This window comes from Pagrus major, chromosome 1 (assembly GCF_040436345.1).
Source record: "Pagrus major chromosome 1, Pma_NU_1.0".
Taxonomy (NCBI): domain Eukaryota; kingdom Metazoa; phylum Chordata; class Actinopteri; order Spariformes; family Sparidae; genus Pagrus; species Pagrus major.
In genome coordinates this window covers 26,988,863-27,012,914 of record NC_133215.1, presented here as the reverse complement: position 1 = coordinate 27,012,914, position 24,052 = coordinate 26,988,863, and the positions used below count along the sequence as shown (strand labels likewise).

General features: G+C 40.0%; 1 protein-coding gene across 1 annotated transcript; it reads right to left on the bottom strand.

Moving 5' to 3' along the window:
* Positions 1–140: 140 nt before the first annotated feature.
* Positions 141–22,555, bottom strand: hap1 (huntingtin associated protein 1; the record flags this gene model as incomplete). The annotated part of the gene is made up of 15 exons (XM_073472744.1): positions 141–1,943; positions 3,433–3,535; positions 3,754–3,942; positions 4,741–5,072; positions 5,283–5,501; positions 9,104–9,315; positions 9,705–9,779; positions 9,961–10,091; positions 10,179–10,257; positions 10,419–10,527; positions 11,126–11,220; positions 11,341–11,457; positions 11,700–11,776; positions 21,789–21,977; positions 22,243–22,555. Coding segments are annotated over 15 exons (2,652 nt in total), but the record flags the coding sequence as incomplete, so codon positions are not given.
* Between the last annotated feature and the right edge of the window lie 1,497 nt (positions 22,556–24,052).

The window sequence follows — 24,052 nt, the reverse complement described above, 5'->3', positions numbered from 1 at the left end:
TGCTGTTTGTTCAGATTTTATAGGAAGTTTTACTTTTCCTGCAACTTTATAAATAAACTCTTTTGCAGAATTATCACAAGAGTGTGATGTGTTCATTCATCGCTGTCAGGAGGTAATACGACGGACATGTAAAAGTGTGCTAGATGGAAATGCAAAGTTTTATTCACAGGTGGTAAAGTTAATACACACATACTGTACAGAGTTGTGATGCTAACACAGAACAGAGCACACAGTAGTACAGAGAAACAGTGGTTTGGTTGATTTGAATCAGAACACAAATTACAACAACCTGTGTTTATGATTTCTTCCCTTTTGAATCCACAGTATCCTATGCCTTTTTGCTACAGTTGATTGTTCACAAAGATTTCAGAGAAACATGCTGTTTAAATAATTATGACCACTCTTCTACACGTCTTTAAATAACCCCCAAAAAGCAGTTTTGATTTCATTTACATCCCAGCAATTTCAAAATTCCTGATGATGTGAAATACAGCAGATGTGCAGAGCAGTAAATATACATATTGCTTGACCGTCTTTGATGAAGCATGGCAAACCTGATTTGTTTTTGGTGAAAGGTTTGGCTCAGGGTTAAGTCTGCAAGGTCAGCTAGGAGCTAACAGGTGATGCTGTGCTGTATGCAGCCATGACAGCATGTGCTATGTGAAAGCAGGTGATGAAGGGTGGAGTGGACAGCTAAAGGATATCTGCATTTTTCAGTTCAGTCAGTGTATAATCCGTCCCAGTTTGGGGCAGATGTCATCACAATGCTTGTTGATCTCAAGTGTTCGTTCAGTATATTTAACAATCTTATTTACAACATGCTTTTCTACAGTGTAGCAGCTAATAATAAGCAGGAAGACCAGAGTGGGTTTTTAGTGCATTTGAGAGTTCTTCAGTGTGACAGCATCGGTTTGGTTTGTGGTTTCAACTAACAATGGTTTACTGCACGTAGTCTTTTTTCTAACTTTCCCAAATGACAACATTGTTATATACACATACTGTGAGTGATATTCTACTTTGGAAACTATAAAAACACAAGACAGATAACGAGGTTTTTCTTTTAACAATGGCAGGGAAATGTGTAAAATGACAATCACGAAACACAGTATAAAAATATTTATAGTTTTTTTTCATGATGTTTCTTTTTTTGTGTGTGTAAAAAGAAACTAACTGCAGGCTACAGTCAAACAGACAGGTGAGCAGGTGATTGTCCTGAGATGAAGATGTCACACACACACACGCACGTCCACACACACACACACACACACACACACACACACACACACACACACACACACACACACACACACACACACACACACACAACTGCTGTACATAATTTCATAGGAAAGAACATCACTGTACACTACAGTCAACTTAAAGTATGGCTCTAGCACATTCTGTGGCTTCTGTTGTTGAGACTTCGGAGTTGTGGTGCCCTGAACTGCACGGTGAGAATCACATGGCTGGATGCAAAGTCACTACGGTGAATGACAGAGGAGTGAAGAGGGGAACAGTCCTCATTGAACTTTCAGAGCAAGTCCGACTGCTTCTCTCTCTCTGCCCCACTGCGGCCCATCATCCCCCAGGCTGCCACTCTGTGCAACCCCAAACTCTGAAGCTTCGCCACCAAGTTCAGACTGAAAATGTTCCTTCTTTGCTCTTTGTCCGGTGATGAGCCTCCACCTTTGTCTTTTGACGTGGAGCATGAAGGTTTTGCACTCTGGCTGTAGTGCAGGTTGTGGTGGTGGGGATAAGGAGAGGCTGAGATGCCACGCTCTTGCAGCAGCTGCAGGAGTCCCAGTGATGAAGTGGTTTCGTTTGTGGTGGAGGTGGTGTTGGTGGTGGCGCGGCCTCCCGGGCCAAAGTGCTGCTGGTGGGATGGCGATGAAGTACTCACGAGCTCACAGTTCCGACAAGAGGGCAGGCCGAAAGAGTGAAGGCTGCCAAGGGAAACAAAAGGTAATTAAAAACAAAAATAAAACACAGCAGATAAGACGACTAAGTGGTTTCTTGTTGCACAATCATGCAAGCTCACACACAAATGATGAAAACATAAAAACAAGACAATGCAAGAAGTTTGTTAGTCACCAGAATAAAATGTTGGCATGTTATCTTTCTGCAAACCACAAATACATTCAGATTTGTAGCTGTCATACGTACCGTATTGACATTTTTATATAGAGTCACGTTCAGATTACATGTATATAAGCTAAACCTCATGTCAGGTAGTGGTGGTATTCCATTAGGTGAGAAGGACATCAAGCTATTGACCGCTGACATTTGTAAGTGTGAAACCACTGGATTTATAACGAGATGTCACAACATAAAGTTCATTTAAGTTAAGTTTCGCCATATCTGTGGTTTGCAGAAACGTATATTGCTAACATTTATCCTGGCGATTGAGTTGGTTGATTCGCTTGTCGTTAACGTCTGCCTATCGTTGCTGTAAGATGGATAAAGATGCTGTTAGTGTGGAGGCGGTGATGAAACAGCCTCGGGTGATTTGCTGAGATGAAAACCTAGAAAGGTTACCGGACATTAAACCATTCAGTATAAAATATCAAGAACATGTGGGAACAAACAAGTTAGAGCAGATGTAACCGCTTTGCAGCAGTAAGTGTTAGTAGGGAACGAATGTTGAGTAATTAAAAGGTACACTATGCAGGATTAATGACTCACATTAAAGTAATCCCTCTTTTATTTGTGTTGTTTATTTATGATTTAGGATGGAACTGCCATGAAGAAGAGATTAACGTTTTATTTCTCTGATTACTGCATTAAAGGTTAACACCACTCCCTCTCTGACTCGACCATCGCTGCTCTCTTTAAGCCAGGAAGGAGGGGCTAACTTTTAATGGTTTGTTGTCAAACAGCAACAACAAAATCCTGCATTGTACGCCTTAAACAGAGGCACAGTGCATGAGCATTTCAATTCGGTCACAGGAAAGTCTCTGACTTTATACAAAGAAAAGGCGTCCTTAGATATGAACCTTAATGTTAGTTAGTTAAACGAAGACTGTGCCTGCGTCATTAATGTTGAAATCAAGAATTCATGCTGTGTTCATAAACCCCAACTCTTACTTTGCCCCGAAGGCTCCTTTTAGAGTTGAAGAAAGAGCCTCGACAAACGTTTCCTGCCACTGTGGGCGTAAAGAGCAGAAGTTAGGTGGGAGAAAGAGAAGAATGAAAAAGAGGTAATCTGGAATATCCACACTAAAAAAAAAAAAAAGGTTGCGGATTAATGAACAAAGGAGTTCCTTGCTCAACTTTTACGGTAACTCACGTCCACAACAACATAAAATCAAGTTCAACCACAAAAATACACTTAAAATTCTGTGAAAAAAAATCCACAAAGACAACACAACATGCTCAAGAAAACACAAAGGCACTGGTACAGTAAACGCACGTTTACATTATGTATACTCTTACCTAGTGGAGAAGGAAGGGATGAGAAGGGAGGGTTGGAGGACTTGGCAGGTGGTAATGGTATGTGTGGGAGAGGTCTGAGGGAGGTTGGGACCGGATGGAGAGGCTGCGAGGTCATGGAGGGAGAAAAGGCACGTTAAACTACACATGAAGAAAACTACACTGAATCAGAAGCTGGGCACTAAAGTTACACTACACAATTAATGGGACAAAAACAATGCAAAGCTGAATAAAGAGGAGGAGAGAAATCAGGAAGCATGGATTTTTAATGACATGGATAGGAATGACAAAGCCAGTGGGGCTGTGTGTTCTCATGTGTCCTACCCATGCCATGTGCTCCGGAGAGGTGCGACAGGTCAGGTTCATCCTCCTCCAGGTCGTTCAGACTGTAGACGTGCTGTATGTCGACCTCGAGCTCTCTGAAGTCTTTAGTCAGGACGCCGGGACGTGGATGCAGGATGCCTCCCAGGTTTGGCTTGGCCAACTGCTGCCACTGGTGCAGAGTCACCGAGCCTGACGATGAGAGAATCAGAGTAAAGCTCAAAGACTGAAGTAAAACAAAAACAAAAAACAGCAGATGTAAAATGTTCAACCAGTTACTGATTCACACAATGCTCATCCAAGCATCCTAAACAATTATAAATACTGCAGGATAGAACACAGGGCTGGTGCAGGGTAAAATTCAAGACTTTAGGCACTTGAACAAAAGACAACAATCTAGTTAAGAACTTTTGTAAATTAAATATAAAACTTTGTTATCCTCTTTTTTTGAAGAAAACTGAATTCAACACTTTTTAAAGACTTTTCAAGACCTGCAGATATCCTGTTATAAATAGTGGATTCCCCCCAAAAGACTCGTCTCTTGTTGGTTGCAAAGCTTGGCACAAAAAAATGTTAATACAGCCGTGATAATAATGAATTATTTAACTCTTAAGCATAATTTCCCACGACCCAAACTGTCATGAAAGACATGAATGTCTCGTGGTTAAAGGTACGGTGAGAAGAAAATCCGGTTTTAAACCTGACTTAAACATCTGAGGGCTGTTCGGCTGCTAATGTCAAATGTAATTGCATTTTTTGTGCTAGCTCTATTTTCTTAATGAAGTAATTACACTTGAAAAAATGCTCTGAAGTTGTGAGAGCAGGGCAGCTTTGCACCTGTGGTATTTAACTAGTGTCACATGTTAATGTCAGCAATTATCAGCATCCTTTGTCTTGTTTGGAAGTTTACCAACACATTCCTAAACTCTAACGTGACTCCACATAACCTTGCATAAGCTCAAGCTGGTGTCAAGATGAGGCCTTTTTTACCTTCCAGAGGCTTGACGATCTGCAGGCGGTCTGGCAGGTAGGACCTGGATCCTCCTGAGGAGCCACAGGAGTGCCGTGAGCTGCCGTTGGAGTAGTTGGTGCCTGTGGATGCTGCTGGGCTGGAGACCAGGCTGTCATTTGGCGTCAAGAAGCCACTGGAGCCGTTGCCCTCCTCAGACTTCGCTGCCAAGGCATGGAGTTTACGCTCACGCTCCACTTCAAAGAATGGACGCTCAGATGAGTGGTTCTGCTGGCGGGCTGACAGGCTGCGCAAGGCGGCTTCGAGGTCCTGGCCTCCTGGCGTGCCTGGCTGGCCCAGACGCTTTGGACCACTATGATGAATACAGGTGAATATGTTTTAACTGCTTAAACCCCGTAGACCTTTTAGTGGGTAACTCATTATGAACTTCTGTTGCAAAAACAGACATTTTAACTTCTAATCAAGCAGCTTTTACGTTCCCAATATGTGTATAAAATGATTATAAATAAATCTGGAATTTTCCATTTGTTATAATAGTGAATGAATGCATGCTCTCACACACCTGTTGTCTTCTTTCTGACCATTATTGGAGCTGGGCTTGTCCTCCAGAGTAAGGCTGGCATTATCTGAACCATAGTAGCTTGTTCGGGGGGTGCTGGTACAACTGGAGCGAGTTGACACCGGGCTGGAGCCGGGCAGCCCCGGGGAGTGGCAATGTGACCGCCGCCTCACGGCCTTGTTCACCACCTTCACAGTTTCAAACACACGCCACGGGTGGTTCCTGCCAGGAGAGATGGAAGATTACACCCAATCTACAGTATTCATTTCAGCTGCAGACCTGTTTGAAAAAAGTGGTGATAGAGGACCGATGCTCATTGTTGTCCTATGTAGGAGTGTCATGCACATTTGGATTGGTGGGGCACATTCATCCTAACCCATATAAGGGTTAGATTAAGTCAAGGGATTTATTACAAAGTACTTGTTCAAGTAGTTCAAGAAGTTCAATACTCAATTTAATGTGTAGATATGGTCTGATCAGATTTGATTGATGGTTGCCTGGCAACATAAACAACAACATCTTAATTAGTACATGGACATACTTTGACAGAGCAGAGACCAAAAAACAAATGCAGAAATGTGAAATAACCAGAGAGAACTGCACTGCATGTTCATGAAGGACCCCATCAATCAGTGGCAAGAAGCTGAATAAGAAAAGAGGTTTCAGGGCCTTTAAGGACTTCTTGTCCACTATTAAAGGTCATATTGGACATTTATATGTAGACAAAGCATCTTTTGTAAATAATACATCTACAGAACTTGCAGGAAAGTGCAGAATAAAAGAAATAATCTACTTTCATTAAAAACATTATTATGCTTGTGAATTAATAATGTTAAAATGTTTGTCATGTCCAAATGAGCTCACGTTACTTTAACTAGCTATTGTTAGCAACGTTAGCTAGCGTTAGCAACGTTAGCTTACATTTGTTAGCTAGCAATGTTAGCTATTGCACAAACTGACAAATCCTCGGGGTAGCAGATGATTCAAACGACTGCAGTGTTGTGATGTGAAAGCGATGGAAGGGGGAGATGGAACACATTTACTGGCTGAATGTTTTCAATAACACATTAACAAAAAAGTGCATCAATGTGGTCAGAAAAGTTTAATTTCTACAATTCCATGGCAACCGAGTAAACTCCATCTGCAGATGAGGGATGTTTCAAAAGTCAAGAACTTCTAGGATTGAGGTTCAAACACAAACAACAACACCCTGGACTGAGAAACATTTGTTTTCATTCAAACTACATGTTATGCTACAGCCATTTTGTGAGCTACTACCTCAGACAGTACTCTGCAATATCTTGTTCAGTCAGCATGAAGCGCAAAACCAGGAGAAGAAACAAGGTAAGATTTATCATCTGACTAGATCAATCTGTCGCAAATTGAATGTGTTAATATTTAGCATAATTCTTTAGTCAGATTCTGTGAAAAAACAAAACACAGCTCAAGTTATATTTGCATTACCATACAATAAATACTAAATTAATTTCATGACTGGATAAGGAACCAAGTCTGATTAATTCAATGTCTTTGCACCTCTCATTACAATTTGTACTCATTACATTGAAAATAATTGTATTTCTTTAAATCTAAATCATAAAACTGTACTGTAAGACAACCAGATGAAAAATAGCTTTTTGTAGGGTTACAGTTTTATGTGTGTAAGTGTGATTTTAGCTAAACAAAACTTTGTATACATCTGTCTTTTAGAGAAAGCATTATAATCAAGCTGGCAAACATCACAAGCCACAATCATGCAGTCAAGTGACACGACTTAGACGAGCCAACCGGCGGCTGGCCTCCTTTAACGGAGGTCTGAAGAAGCAGGTTGAGAGATACATACAATTGGAGAGACACTGGGAACAGGAGAGGGATAAACTCATCCATGAAAACAAATGCCTTCAGAGGACACTCGGGCCGAAATACTACTACGCTAAAAAGGAGATCAGCAGGTTGCAGGGGGAGTTGATGGCAACCAAAAGAGCTCACTGGAAGAAAGAGAATGAAAGGCACCAAGCTGACTTGAAGAATAACCTGCATGAAGTCAAGGTGGAGGGGGAAGATGGAGCCTTAAAGACGGAAAAAACAACGCCAGCCAAGGGCCAGGAGTAGCATGTGGTGATGAAAAGGTAAAAACTGATCACGAGTTCTGGAGATAAACAATGGCTCTTACAAACGAGCCAGACAGAAGATGCAAATGATCGGGGACAGTGGAAAATACAATGTGAGGCCCTGGAGGTCAAAAAGGCTCACAGGACTCTAACAGTGTGTTCAGGATCATCCTCTGACAGTCTTATTAACATAAACTGTTGTCTGTTGTCTCTTCATTTCAGGAGAAGACGCAGACGCTGGCAACGAGAACACACCCGGCTCTCCTCTTCATAGTCCTCTTCCTCTTAGTTTTTTTATTTTCACAGTAGCTCAGTGATTAGCACTGCAGCCTCATGGGAAAATAAATCATATTATTTGACTATGAAGTACTGTTGTTTAAATCTGTGTCTCTTTTGTCTTACCCAGTCGAAAACATCATAAAAACCTTTGTGTTAATAATTTTACTTTTCCAATTTTTTATTTGTTTTTGCTATTGCATTTTTCCTCTTTTGACCTCAAACAGCCAGTGACGAGCCAGAAAGGTTTGGGAACAACTGGTGTAATCTCTGACAACAGAATGACTTTTATGGGCTTTGATAACAAAAATACAATATTTCCCTCTGACACTGAGTAGAAGTAGATTTAAATGTACTCAGTTAAAGTGCAGGGCCCTCAAAATGGTACAGTACTTGAGTAAATGTACTTGGTGTTCAGTGATGATGTCCAAATCATGTCAATCATGGTGTCTCGATAACTGTATCACAGTCTTCTGGTTGTGCTCTTTGATGTATAAAACATATTGTAGTTTCTGTAAAGTGTTTTCTGCTTTGTTTAAACTTTCCACAAACCGGCAACTACCAAGACCGTTTGATGAAACACAGATACAACGTGATACCAACCACGTTACACTATTGGCTGACTAACCTTGTTAGAGGCTGAAACCAACTGTCAGAATTCTTACACAGAAATAAACAAAACAGTCATGTTGAACAGGACAAACATTTAAAATGATTCATTCTCATTCATAATATTGTTTTTAGGGAAAAGAGATACTTTAATTCTGCACCTTTGTCCAAGCTCTGTAGATTATTATGTTATCAATATGACCTGTGACTTAAAAGAAATATTTGCATCAGGTTTTGAAAACCCGCGAACCATACCATAAAATATCACACTGTGAAGATGTTGTTCTGCTGTATACTGTTATGTCAGACAATTTATATTCCTCCTCAACTTTCTATGTAATTATCTCAAAGAACAACTCAGGTTGAGTCCAGTAGTTATCCCCTGTAGGCTTAAAAGACTGCTGTAGCTGTAGTCGACTTGGATTTATGCCAGTAACAAAAGATTCCACCAGTGGGAAAAATATTATCAAAACCAACAACGGAAACTTCTCAAACCAGTCCTGCAGCATGCTCGGCACAAATCAAACACATATTTTAAGCTTAATGTAACACGACACACTGTTCCCTTCTCAGTCCTGCCACATGAATGTTGAGTTCCCTCATGGGAAACATGCACACACTACAAATACATATTTTGAGTATACATGAGACTCTAAAGAGATTTGTCTCAGGTAAATACATGCTAAAGATATCTAAAGATAGATAACCTTAATGCCTCACATTAAGTAAATATCCTGGGTTTTATCTAGCTAGAAATGGAATAGTTAAGATAAGTTCAAGTAAAGACTTCCTCATATAAGAGCACCCACACAGAAATCACACACTCACTTGTACTCTGAGGGAGCCGGGGTGTCCAGGCCTTTGCGGAAGGTGCCCTCTATCTCGGCGGCCAATGAGTCCATGGGGAGGACAGAGGCCAGCGCGGTGTACCGCTGCACCGTGCTGTTGGGTAAGCTCTTGTTCCGCAAGTTCTTGATGTCCTCTCTGGCCTCGTGGAGCATGTCCTCGCACTCTGAGTACTTGTCCTGCAGGTCCTTGAGCTGATGACAGGGGGAGACATATCTGTCAAACTGTAGTACAATAATGTAGCAGCCACATATGGACATAATGCTGCAAAGGAGGAGGATGCTTCTGCAAAGATGCACATGAACAGGTCTGTGTGGGGACGCACAGAGGGTGTGAAGGCTCTCTGAGTAACTAATGTGAATGTTAATAAAATCAATATGTGAATCAGGGGCAGTGATCTTCTGTTTTTAATATCATTTTATTTCTTAAATGTATATTTCAAGTTGATAAAAGTGTTCTGCATCTAGTTTGTTTCTGAACATTGTGGCTTGTTACACAAAACAGTACATTTTAAGTGTCCACATTCTGATTGTAGCCTTTTGGAAAGGAAAACAAACTGAGCTCAAGTTAGAGTATATCTTGCCTCTGATTTAAGTTTTATCTGGCTCTCACGGGAGGCACTCAGGTTTTGGTTCAGCTCCTCATTCTCATGGGTGAGCTACAAGGAAGGAGAAAAGAAAGTCAAAAGAGTTTTACTGTGATGTGACATTCAAAGAGAACATACAAATGTCTGACAGCAACGATAAGCATTCAAAGGAAACCATTACATAACTCTTTATAAAGCAAATCATTGTTTTATGTAGGGCACCTTGCCTGGAGAACTTGTGTGTTTTACTCACCCCTTTGCAGCGGGCCTGCAGGTCAACAATCTGAGCGAGCAGCGAGCTGATCTCCTCCTGTTGTCGGAGAGAATCCTCTACTTTCCTCGCTAGCTCCTCTGACAGGTCGACCACCTGCTTGTTGACGGAGGCTGAAACACACAAGTCCCATAAATACACCTGTAGCTGATGGTCTATCCTTTATTATGTATAAAGTGAAAGAAGACTGTAGCACTTACAGAGTTCTTCCACACACACCATCATCAGCTCCTGTTCTTGCTCTTCGTAATTAGTCGTCTCTGTTGTGAGCTCAGTGGCCTGCAGAAATATTATCCAAATATTATATCACTTAATATCTTTTCCATAACTGAATAAATTGACATGACCATAAAAATGATCCTGAATATGTTTTGTTTGTATGTACGAGCTATTTTCCTTTCACATCACTGTGTGTGGGGGAACTTTGCAGTGTTGCATACCTCTATTCGCAGTTTGCGGTTCTCGTCCTCTAAACCCTTCAGTTTCTTCTGCAGGAAGTCATAGTGGACGAAGTTGCTGAGAGAACTGCACGACTCGTTCCTTTTTATTCTACAACAACAGAAACATTTGTCTGTATTCATTCATTCATCATTGTGTTTCTCTCACTTAGACAGATTGAACCGATGGACAGTCATCAACAATACACAACTTGTTTATTTCACCCAGCTATTCTGTAACTAATAGAGTGCTAATGGATGTGCTGAGACATGGTTAAATAAGCTGCTACAATGAAAAGAAATTAAAAGACAGCAGTAATGAACAGGGATAATCATTAACTGCTGATGGGAAAGAGTTTAGCACAAAGCTTAGCTGGAGAGGATCAGTGGAGATGTTCTGACGTATGTTTACGAACAGTCTCAGGACACTGAGGATCATAGGCAGAGATCTCTTTTATCACTGGAAAGCCATAGCAGGAAGGCTGTTTAAATTATTTTGTGAGACTTTTTCTTACACTGAAGCACAAATGATTGGATTGTATACGTTTTCCAATGAGATGCATTTTTCTATTAAACTGTGGTTATTGCTCAAGTAATCAGTAGCATGAATTACAGTATTTCTTATTTATATTGAAGGATATCTATATGGCCTAGGACACAAACTTGCACTTTGTTTTAAAACATACTAAATACTATATGTGTGAACTCACGGTGAGTGTGATTCAGCGTTCTCGATCTCCTCAGTGCTTGCGTAGAATTGAAGGAGGTCGTCTCGCATCGAGAGCTCATGACGAAGTTGAGCGATCTAGAAAAACGCAGTAAGCTCGCATCACTTGAGCTCAGCAGACTGTATGAGATCCACATCGATCGTGTATTTCAGTGTGAATGCACAGGTGTGTATCGAGGTAATGACGTTTGTTTATACCTCTTCCTTTGCAATTTCAAGCTGTTCATCCAGTATTTCATTGCGTGTCGTCAGTTCTTGATTCTGCTTCAGTAGGGACTGACCGATCCGTGCTGCTAACTCGAGATCCCGCTCTTTCTGCAAAGTGATACATAAACGCTAAATTTATTTTACGGAACAATGATATGGCATTTTTTCTAAATTTGGCAGATACACAATCAGTTTTTATTTCATCATTTTTTAAAACATCTCTAAATGACTTTTCTGATGGCACTGACAGAAATAAGTGTGTTGATAGGGTGACAAACAGTGCTGGTCAGTGAGGCAGATAACTTTAATCCTCTATAATCCCATTCATCTGCTGTGTGTCTCCCTCTTACCTCCTCCAGCAGGTGGGTGACAGCCTTGATGTCATGATACGTCTTGGTGACCTGGCCCACTCTGTCTGAGCACAGCACTGAGGGAGGAGGGAGAGAGGGATTTAATGAATGGAGGCAGAGCTGCAGAATCTAACAACACAGCCTTGCTGACTGTTTACAATGACATTATTGTGGGGTTTTTTAGCAATAATAACTAGCCAGTGGGAAGAAGTTTTGATTTTGACTGAGCTCTTGCTTCTATTTCTATTTTTCAACCACCTTGTGCACAAGCCAGCATTTATACAATAGAAAATGATTGTGGAGCTCTTTTTAACATATACGAAAGACAGTAAAGTTTCTTATCAACTTATATTTTTTATGAACTTTTACTTCATTTATTTAAGGTGCACAATGTAGTTTTGGGGAAGAAGAGAAAGAACTTCAGAACCGACTGATTTTTGTATGCCTAAAAAAATAAATAAACAAACTCTCTTTGTTTTCATGACTGAATAAACTGCAAAACAAAAACTACGTAGTGTCCAGTTGTTACAGGTGATGCAGTGCATGTACAGTGCATTTTCATACACTAAATTGATGATCAGATCATGTGTTCGGTGCTATAAAGTCTCTTTCCTTCCAGTTTCAGGTTTTCTGTCTGCATTTCTGGATGTACTGCTCTACAAAAAAAGATTAAAGATTATGATTCTTGTTTATAATCTTGGAAACAAATTTAAAAAAAGAGAGGCTGCCAGCATAAGCATGCCCTTGTCACATAATTCATTTTTAATATTAACCTGTAACCGCAACAACAACTCCACTATGCTTTGTATGAATGAGTGCCTGGAGTCGATCTTGTTTCTGCTCTAAGTTTCCACAGCTACAGACCACAACATCTCCATGCGGTCAGCCAGATACTGATCCTCTTAGCTTGATCCTTTTTAGCCTAGATAAGACGCCAATAAAGACCTCGTTCTCCTGGACACCAATATAGCTCGACTGGAGAGACTGCCAGAGCTGACCTGACAATGTGTTTTGCACCAGCAGGACACGTACAGCATGGAAGGGATCACTGAGATTCGCTATTGACCTTAAACTTTGTTTACATCCTGGAGAATGGTTTGTTTGTGTCCACTTCAGAGTCAATAAGGGTAAAGAGGTGTGGGAGGTCAATAAGTCAATTTCTCAGTTCAGATGGTCCTACTGCTGACGTGGTTCTTGATTTAAGCCATTAATTAACTATACTTAATACTGTTTGTGATCTGTTAATTACCCAAATTTCATCAGAATTTCAAAGGTAATTATCTTGTCTACCGAGGACTTAGGTTATAAAAATAATTATTAATTACAATTAACTGTGTTAATTTTAAGCCACTTTTGTAACACTATCTCCAAATGTAAGTTTCAAGCTTTAGGAGAACTCCTTTATTTGCGATTCCATCTCAGTTGTTCAAAATTTGCCTCGACTAGCAGTCAATTCTGAATGACTCTACGTACCTCCAAACCAAAATCTGTTGTGTAATCTTACTTTGGTATTCAGCTTAGCTGGACTAAAGAGATGGGAAGCTGCCATAGAGCAAAGTAATTAGATCGAGATCCTTGAATTTGGCCTGGAAACACAATGATTGGGCGGCTCTGTCTGTATCTAATCAGCCTAATGGAAAGGACCCAACCTTGGGCTGAACTATTGCAATGTAAAGTATACTGTAGCAGCCCATGAATTATATAACATTAAATCATGTCTGTAGCACTGCGAGGGGACTGACTGAAACACTGAGGTCAAGTTTCTATCTTCTCTAAGTAGATTAAAGAGTCACACAGAAAAAGAAAAAGAAAGTTTGAAGAGTGAGGTAGTGAAACATTTTTATATAAAATAAATATGAGGAGGGCAGCAAACAGTAACGGGCATCATGTGTCACAAGGACTCCTGTAAGAGTTGTATTTGGGACGATGACAAAACTGACAAATTCTGATCATAAAATGAAATGAGACATTAAATTAGACCTTAAAGTTTGTTTTTTTTAAATGGAAATTTTAACATCTACAATTCAATTACAACTGTGCAGACTCCATGTGCTGATGAAGATCCTGTCATACACAGTCTTCTACAAACTAAATCAAGCATAAATACATTCATATATAATATACTGTATATGTCGTCTTGAGCACTAAAGGGTTAACAGTATAACTGCCCAAATGCACTCTATAAATTAACGGAGGTTAATCAGATAATAGCTCAACTTCCTCAAATCCTTTTGTACCTAAAGTGGATTGGAGCACTGTGCTAAAAGCAAATTCAGCAGCAGGACTGTCAGCGGGTTTCTGACACTGTGTGTGTACACTTACACACATACACAATAATCCTGTTCACTACAAAGTCATTCAGATGTTCATGTGAGTCCATCCCAGGAATATAAGGTGTAGTACTACTGCTGTTTATTCTGTTCTTTTTTGGTATTTTAAAAGTTCACTAAGCACCTAAACTGTACATTCATTACAGCCAAAATACCTGATCTATTTCCTCTTGACCTGACTCCCACAGAGCCGAGCAGATCAAGTGAAGAGATGCCGCTATGCCAGCTAGAGGTTTTAGGGTTTGGGGTGAGCTAAATCCAGGCAGCTACCTGAACTGCTAGCCTAATACCATACCTATGAATGAACTTTGCTGACTTATGACGTCTGTTGTGTTGTGGGGATCAGACAGGCATGGATGAGCTCCAAGAATAAGATTCACATTGATCCCCTATTGTTCTGAAGGTACAGATCTGACAAGATTGGCAGGAGCTAAAATTTGTCTCACAGAGCTTCTTACTGTAAATCTGTCTGGACATTTTCTTTAGAGTAAAACGAACAGTCTTAACTGTAAACTTATTTCACAATTGTAACAATACTTTCACTATAGAGAACTATGAAGAGTTAAAAATGACATTAGCAGTGTCAGCTGCATCAGGGACGGGTTAAAATTAAAGCTTCAAGATCATGGCAAAATAGACATGTGATCAACTATACACAGCACACACAAATACATATCTAACAAAAAACAACTTAAGCGCATACACTCATACATACAACATATCCAATTTGTTTATCCTATTGCATAACAGAGATGCCAGAAATGTGTCCAGAGTGTCCTGTTTCTCTGGAGAGGCGCCCGTGTCGCAGTATTGGTACGGGTGCCAGCCACATGCCGTTTAGACAAAGAATGCCCCACACAGAGGCGGAAAAAAAGGAGAATCCCTGCTAGTTTTTTAATCTTAGGTATATGATCAAGTTCTTCTTTACATATATTTATTCAGTAAATACTCCAAGGTTAAATTGTGCCACTACAAAACCAGGCAGATGTTCCTTAACAAATGTCTTATTTTTGGCATATACTCACTGAAATGTATCAAAAATCCAACATTTCATCACAAGAAAAGCAAAGACAGCTGAAATCACTGGAAAGTAGGGCAGTGGCACAGTTAATGTACCTGCAGTCTTTGTTCTGAACCACAGACCACAATGTCGAGGGTTTGGGAACAGTAATAATCATTTAGAAGGAGCATTCAGGTTATCCCTTAAATCTCAACTAAGCTATTTAATTCACTCTGTTTACAAATGCATTATTTTCTACAGAATAAATGTATCAGAGGGAAAAAAAATCCAAAAATGAAAAGAAACTGTATCATTAAGATACTATTCCCTAATTCTATGACTCTGGCCTCCATTTAATAACATCAGTACAGGAGAAAGCACAAATACCATCAATGACAACTGCTTACATGTACACAGTGCTCAATGGTGCTTCTGCAGCGTGTGAGGGCTGAGTGACCTTCATCACACTATGAGGAAACATTAAAACTGAATATATTTACGAAACTCTACACATCTGAGGATGCTTTCATGATGAACTAAAGGAATCTTATAACACAAACTGGAAAAACAAGCATTTTGTTGAAGGTAATCATCATTTGCGTGATGTGCCCTCAGTGACATCACTGCAACCTGCAGTACATGCAGTCCGCTATAAAGTATTTAAGCACTTAGATAACCAAGACCTTGATGACGCAATACTCAACAAACCACACTAGATTGCAATGTTTGTCTTGCAGGGAAGAAAGACCACAGCCATGACACTTTATACTTCATGCATTAAATCAAATTTTTCTTAACGCTCACTTCAAGCATGAGCTCTGCAGATCACTGACCGGTCTCTAGTGCATGTCTCCTAACTATCCTCTGCTTTATCTCACCTTGTGTCACCTCCCGACAAAGGTTGTCCTTGTTGTTGTTATTATTGTTATTATTATTGCTGTTAAGGCATGTCATGTCCTCCACCACTACTTCATCAGCAATGCTGGAAGAGCTCTTCTCTTCTTCCTCCTCCTCAGATGCCGAGCTCCACACCTCCATGGTAACCGAAGAAAAACTGCCCTCCGTGTCTGCGTCCATCAGTTAAATCCCTCGTTTCTTCTGATTCTACTGTGTGTTCCCTGTGCTGTGACACACCAGCTGTGTCTCTGGCTGCATTCTGCTGGTCTGTGTGTGTCGAGGGAAAACAGTATCCAACAGCCTACGTGAGTGGGTGTATCCACCTGTGTTTGTGTGTGCAAGAGAATCTGAGCTGCCTGGTGTTAATATATAATCCCTCAGACTGTAAGGGCCATCTGTCGTCATGCCTGCCTTCGTTCACCTGGCCACGTTGGACTACCGGGTAAGACAAGGGGGGAGGAAGAGGAGGAGGGGTGGTGGAGGTAGACAAATCTAAACTGCGAGCCACAAGAGCAGATATTGATCACAGTGACCTTTGCCAAGTGAAACAAGATTAGCATCATACAGAAAAAACTGAGAAAATAATTAGGGATGGGAGAGCTGATGGGGATAAAAGGATGCTGCATTAAGCCCATCCACCCCTGTGAAGATGAGGGAGATGGTAGGTTCCGCCCATACCAATGGCTGCTTGTTCTGAACACATACGTAACAGCAGACACAGAGAGGGCTCTGCGTACCACTGCTGCAGACAGAGTCACACCCACTTCACAGGGGTCTGATGGGAGCAATAGAGTGATGCATTCTATGATTTTATGTGTGTTGACTGGGATGATTGAGGATTGAAAATGATTTCATCAGGTTGATTAAGACTATTCATATATATTTATCCCTATACTAAAATTATGATTCATTTTGTGTAATAAATAAAGATTAGGTTGATACTTTTTTGAATAATATAATGTATAATAGAAAAATAAAATTCATATGTTCTGAGGTTTAGTTTTTTTTTTCTGTGAGCAGCTACTGAGTAAGTATTCTGTTTCCCTACGTTATAAGGGTGTCCACAAAGACTGTTTTTCATCTTGTATCATTTCATTCCAATTTTCATCCAATCAGGACAAAGGCATTTTTGATTAATTGTCCAGCAAACTACACCCAGTCATCATATTTACTGTCTTATCTTTGTCCATCCCATGCCCTTGCACTTGCTAACCTAGACACCACAGTTTTCTTCCAATCAAATATTCACCTACTCATTCATTTTTCACACACAAACGGACTCTTTTCAGGTCAAATGCAGCACGCAAGAGACAGTGGAGATGCAGCGTTCGCCATCTGTTATATCACATCTTCCTGCAAGCATCTGTTCATCCCTGCAGAATAAAATCGTTGAGGATGGCACATCTAAATGAAACAAATGGCAATCAAATCACTCTATGCAGAAAGGGTTCAACTGGTTGAAGTCAACAACCCAGTGCAAAAACAACATAACCAAAAATGAAGTGAATGAATGATAAAAATGTAATAAGGAAGTACTTTCTCAAGTACTTTGCCCACAATAACAAGTGGAGACGTGACAGGAGCTTTGCCTGTGAGTCACCTCCCAGTCATTAAATCAAAGCCCTTGACTGAACCTTCTCTAAACAGCATATCACCTAAAAGATCAATAAGAACCTTATATCAACTATATTAACTAACTATTATCATTTTTATGAGGGGTAGCTGGTTGTAAAATCTCAACCCACTTCTGCAACTTACTGTGAGGATATATTAACCACCAAGTCTCTGCCAACTGAGAGTTGATATCGCTGGTCAATATTTATCTAAGGAAACACCAGTATTCATTAGAGATGAGACATGCTCTACCCACAGTCTGCCAACTGCCCAGAGCAATACATACAGACAATGTTTATACCTTAACCAGACCAGTGAGCTCCAAGTGCTGTGCTGCATGTCTGAGTTGATTCCTGAGTAGTACTAAACTTGTTGTGTGGGTAAGAGGTTTTGTCTGCCATTAATGTTTTCTTTAGTGTGGTTTAGAAAAGTTCCCAAATGCTTCCTCGCAATATTGGGTGTGTTACTCAATGAAATGTAAGGTGTGGTTTACAAGATAAGATAAGATAAGATGAGATAACCCTTTATAAGTCCCACAACAGGCAAATTTGCAATATTACAGCAGTAAAGGGGATGGAAAAAATCCTTCACTTAATTATTCACTTATTAGGTTTTATTCTGTTTCACATGGTATGGGAGACAGTTATTTGTATGTTACTAATTATATATAGAAAATAAATCATGACATGATTAATTAATTTTTCCAGTAATCCTTTCAATTAACAATACTGCCTCTGTGCAACTACAAAAATTGATAATGTGTGAAGCAAAGAGTGCAGTCAAGTATTGTTCTGACAAAATTACATTCTGCAGGAGAAGTCCCTTAAACTTGCAATTACAGAATTTTTGGCCTACACAACATTAAAATATTATCGCCTTATAAAGCTGACATCCAGCAGACAAGGAGCGATATTAGCATGCATTTGGTGGTCCAATATTCACACTACTCTTAGCTCTATTTTGTATTCACCAACCTATGAGGGAAATATCTGGCTCTTAAGTTGATAAATGCTTCACTATGTTCACCAGCTAGTTGCTAACTTTGTCTGTCTGCAGTTTGGTGCTGAGCAGATAATATACAGTAGCTTGAAAACAGCTGCTTGCCGTGACTAGAAACACGGTAACAAAAGCAGTGAGATTGAACCACAACAGTTAAGTTATGGGCTTCAAAACTAAAACAACCTGAAAAGCATTAAACACTCAGGGGATAGGTTCATCACTGTGAGCAAGAAGTAGTCATATATTCATTGATATAAAAATATTGATTATCACAGCTTAGACAAGACTGTGACAGAGATTGAACATGGCCTGAAATATGTAGAAATTGCCATATAACACTGATGAACATTTGAACATTTGTCTCAAAGGGCAAACACAGTGTGTGACAGGAATTAAAACACAAACAGATGGAAGAGAGTATAGAACACTAAAAACAAACAACACCATATGCCACCTGCCAAAAAGAGTCAAAACACTGTAGCACAACATGGCACAGCCTGCACAGACCAGGTTAGTCTGTCCCTGTCCTGATAGCAACATGTGGCTTGGCATCGAGCATTATGAGGACACAAACATACAATCTGGTGAAATCCTCCTATCAGAGCGAGGTCATCGAGGGATATCTTGGAATAAAGTTCAGATCAGTAAAATCTTTCCTGAGAAACTGATGAAGTCTGCATAGTGGCCTTTATTGTTTACTTATTTTATTTGTTATTTCTCCCTAGATGTTCAACACTAGGTAGTGAAAAACAAGACTGTAAATGGTAATGCAGTGAGGGAGATTAACCTGGGCAAGTTTCTGAAACAAAGCAGTGCAAAGTTTCTTAACCTTTCAGATATCATTGCAGAGTAAATATGGGTGATATCTGCTCATTCACACTGTTTGTTTAATGTAATGTGTCACTGACTTAACCACTGATTTCGTGGCTTTGCATCATGAATGTCACACTGTTCTGAAGTAAAAAGGGTCTTTAACAGGTGACGTTAAACATTATAAAAATAAAGACGACAGAGCAAAACTGCTAAGACTCACTGATCAACCCTCTATCTTAAAATAAGATAAAAAAAAAGATCAGAGTGTTTTAGGGTCATCACTAAAAATTATGAAAAAAAAGAAATCAAGCCTAATAGTAGTTAAGATGTGGATTCTCACAACCTCCCATCACCCCACAAGTCTAGACAACCTCTGTTTCCACTTTAAATCCATTCTAGGTTGCTGCAGCAACTGACTTGCCAATAATGTCATCATGATGTCAAGAGTGGATAGTGGGATACGCCGTATGTGACACTTGAGCGGAAACCACTTAGGAGGCCAAGTGACGGCAGCTTAATCGGCTTGGTGACATTTGACATCTGTGACTTAAAGTGAGTATGTAGAGGAGAGGGGAGGAAGCTTACACTTCACACACTCCGGTCATCACAGACACACACACACACACACACACACACACACACACACACACACACACACACACACACACTAAAGTTTATTTTCATTTCTGAGCAAAATATGAGAATAAAGAAAAAGAAACATTATCGCACTGATCACGCAACAAGTTAAGAAATGTGGTCCTGATTGCTTTTTCTTTCATTAAACTGACATTTATTTTCTTGAGTAACTGATCAATTGTTTAGTCTATAAAATGTCAGAAAATATTGAAAAATACCCACCATGATTTCCTAACATTTAATTTGACACCATCAGCTTGAGTGCTATCCCTAAACAACACTTCAAAACTTAAAGTGAAACTCTCGCCAAAATGCAACCTAGGCTTTTTTTGTGAAGGAACCCGAGTCAAACCTTCGTGTAAAAGCATAATTACGACGAAAAAGCCACTTTTAAGATTTACCGTATTTTCGTTTTCGGGTCAAAATCATTTTCAAAACACTAAGAAGACTCGACACAACATGAAACTTTGCATCGATCCCCGAGTGTGACGTAACATGGAGGAGAGTAAAGGTGGAAAGCTGCATGTTGCGCCGCACTCAGGGATCGACGCTTCTCGACTGGCAGGACAGCGGCGAGCGGAGCAAGCTACTGCTAGCGTGAGTTGTTCAAAAACCTTCTTTTTAGTAAACTCTGTGTACACAAACAATGTTCTCAATGCTCGTGTTCATGTGTAGAGACCCTGGTGATACTACGAGCAAAGTTTCATGTTGTGTCGGGTCTTCTTAGTGTTTTAAAAATAGCAATTTTGATGCTACCATAACGTTGCCCCAGCACGCCATAGAAAATGATTTTGACCCAAAAACGAAAATACGGTAAATCTTAAAAGTGGCTTTTTCGTCATAATTATGCTTTTACACGAAGGTTTGACTCGGGTTCCTTCACAAAAAAAGCCTAGGTTGCATTTTGGCAAGAGTTTCACTTTAATAACAATCAGTTTATTCTAAAATAAGAAAAATAAAAAACGAATTTTTGTGAAATTAAGAAGCTGGAGAAACACTCAAAATCTTTTCAGCTGTGACTTGATACAATTAAGAACGGTCCTGCAACTCACTATCAACAAAGATCACTGTTTCATTTTTTATTGTACTTTTATTGTACTGTAGGTACATCCTCTTATTTATGTTTATATTCCTTTTTTATGTATTTTTTTGGCCTTTTCATGGCTTTATTTATGGAGACAGCTTAGAGGAAATGGGATGAGAGAGAGAGGGGATGACATGCAGCAAAGGGCCACAGGTCAGACTCGAAACCTGGGCCGCTGCAGCGAGGACAAAACCTCTGTACATGCCAACTGATACCAACTGAGCTAGCCATACGCCCCATGTTTTCATTCCTCTTAATTTGTTCAATAATTTGCCAAATGCATTTGGTCAACCATCAAAAGTGAAACATTAACTTTTAACAAATCCACATTGTTACACCCAACATATTCTACTAATTATTATTAGTAGAATATGTTGGGTGTAACAAAGGAGTTACAGTCTGTATTCATCCAGTAAATTAACCAACTGGGATTTTTGCCAAGCTGTAAAACGTCTTTGAACATGAAGCCCAGTATGAAGGCAGCTAAAAAGACAAAAGAAAACAAAGTATGTATGACAACATTGCAAGCATATGTTCCAAAAATGAGGATGAATTATTAAATGGTACTTTTCACCAGACTTAAACACAACACACAGGTCACATAGTCCCAAAACATTTAAAACAGTGTGGCGTTAATAAATCCCCAGAGCCTTACACTGGTAATCCCATCGCTACACACTATGCTGCACGTTCAGTGTAAATAAAACTGTACTCACAGAAGTACTTGAGTGTCTCTTCAATCTGCTCATGTGTGAGTCCCAGAACGACCACTGGTGGCAGCAGAGGGGTGTGCAGCCAGTCGTCATTGTCGTATCCAAACACACTATCTGCTCGCAGGGTGTAGTTGGGCTGACCCTCTGATAGGAGGCTCACTATCTCCAACTCTGGCAGGTCTGAACAAAGGTCTGAGTGTGGGAGAGTGGCACCATCATGTGAGTATTTGTGTGTTTGTATTCACAGGTGTATGGGTTTATGTAAGAGGAAAGACAAACAAAGAAAGAGAAATGAAGCAACACTTTAACAACCACAACCAGGCTGACATGCCTCCTCCAACGGCACACTGCCCTCTACTGATAAATCAATGAACCTACACTGTTCTCTTACTCACTACACTGTTCAAATTTGAATTAACCATTGCTGCTCACTGGTGAAGTTTTCTTTGTTTCTTACCTGTTAAAGTTGACACATCGTGGCAGTGTTGTTGTCCCAGGTCCCTGAGGTTCCCAGGTGAAGCAAGATGAAGAGGCTGTGGGGCCACATCCAAGGCCCCTGACGCCTCCCCCCGCCCCTCATTGAGGGAGAAGGCTGACTGGGAGGCCAGGTGGGTCTGTGGGGGCCAGGAGGGAGGAGAACGAGGAGCAGGAGTAAAAGAAGAGGAGGGTGAGGAGGTAGGGTCAGACAGCTTGACTCCTGCTGGAGGGTTCAGGGTGAAGGTAAACTCAGAGCTGGGTGTCCCACTGTGGGACTGAGGCCCCCTGGTGGCTCAGGGAGACACCGTAGGCTTCCAGGGCATCAGGCTCGGATTGGTTGAGAAGGTAATGACTAAAGAAAAAAAAAACAAAAAGGATGGTGTGAAGAATGGTGTCAATACATCACATTTTGCAGCAAAAAAAACAAACATCTGTGATTAAAAAAGTAAGTATTGAAAAAAATGTCAAAATTATTATAAAAAATAGCAACTCCAATCACACAATGATTTCTTTTCACAAAACAAATCCCCCACATTGATTAAAAACCAACTACAGAAAAATAAACAAGCCCAAGAACACTTGTAATCGAGGAAACAGTTTCTAATACATCCAGCATGTACAGTAGGTAATTGAGGTGCATTTATTTTTCACAAGATCTGAACTGTCCCAGCATCCGACCTTTTATTTGATCAAAGGACCTTTCACTATGAACAAAGCAGGGCCTGGCCTCCTGACTGGGTCTCAGGGTCACAAAGATAGAGTTACCACTGCCTGATGCTACACACAGATCAGGTTCCTCAGCATAACTGTAACAGCACTTTAACCATACACACACAGCATGAGGCAGTACATGCTATATGAATTACATACAGACACATTAACGTCAGCAGCTACAGCGAGGAAAAGTGTCTTATTTAATTCAGTACCATTTGTGACTAATTCAGTGTTGTCTCTGGCATTATGCACCATACAGTATGTGCCCGTTACAGTATGCCACCTATTTTAAATATTGCCTAATAACATACACATATGGAAAACCATATATTTTGTAAGATTTACATTCTTTGTATTTGAACAATCACTTACAAGTTCATGAGGTACACCTAGCTAAAACAAATGCAGTCTGACAAACCATATTCATATCAAAAAGGGTAGCTAACATAACAGAAACATCTCCCTGTAAAATGCAATACAGTTAAAAGCACAACGAACTACATCGTCCAAAGCAATCATACAGTTGAATCAACAATTCCTTTAAAACAGTCTGAACAAAAACTGAACATTATAACCTTTATAAAAAGAGCATTTATTGCAGGATTTATTTCTCTGGGTGTGCCTAATAAACTACCTAATAAAACTTTTGTTGTTAAAAGATAACGGGAACTTACAAACAGATTTAATTCACATTTATATAATGTCCGCAAGCACAGCACCATATTATCATGCTTTTTGCGAACTTTAATTTTTAGTGCGACATCTCGCCTCTGTTCAATCTTTGGTGAGAGTTGCACATGCAGGTTACTTAACAGGGAGGATGTAGCTAATCAGAAGCAGAGTAGGGCGGGTCCCTTTGGCGTGGAGTTTTAGGCTTATTCACTTTGCAGACCTTTTACATGCACAAAAATGCAACATAACACAATAAAGGAAATGCAAAACCCCCAAAAGCATAATATGGCCTCTTTAAGTCAAAATACACAGGGTAAAGATTTTAAAAGATTTCTTTAACCAGCTGTGACAGTGTCAGCTGGTAATTTTTTTTTTTTTGTCAACTCTGTCAGTCAGCCAGTTGT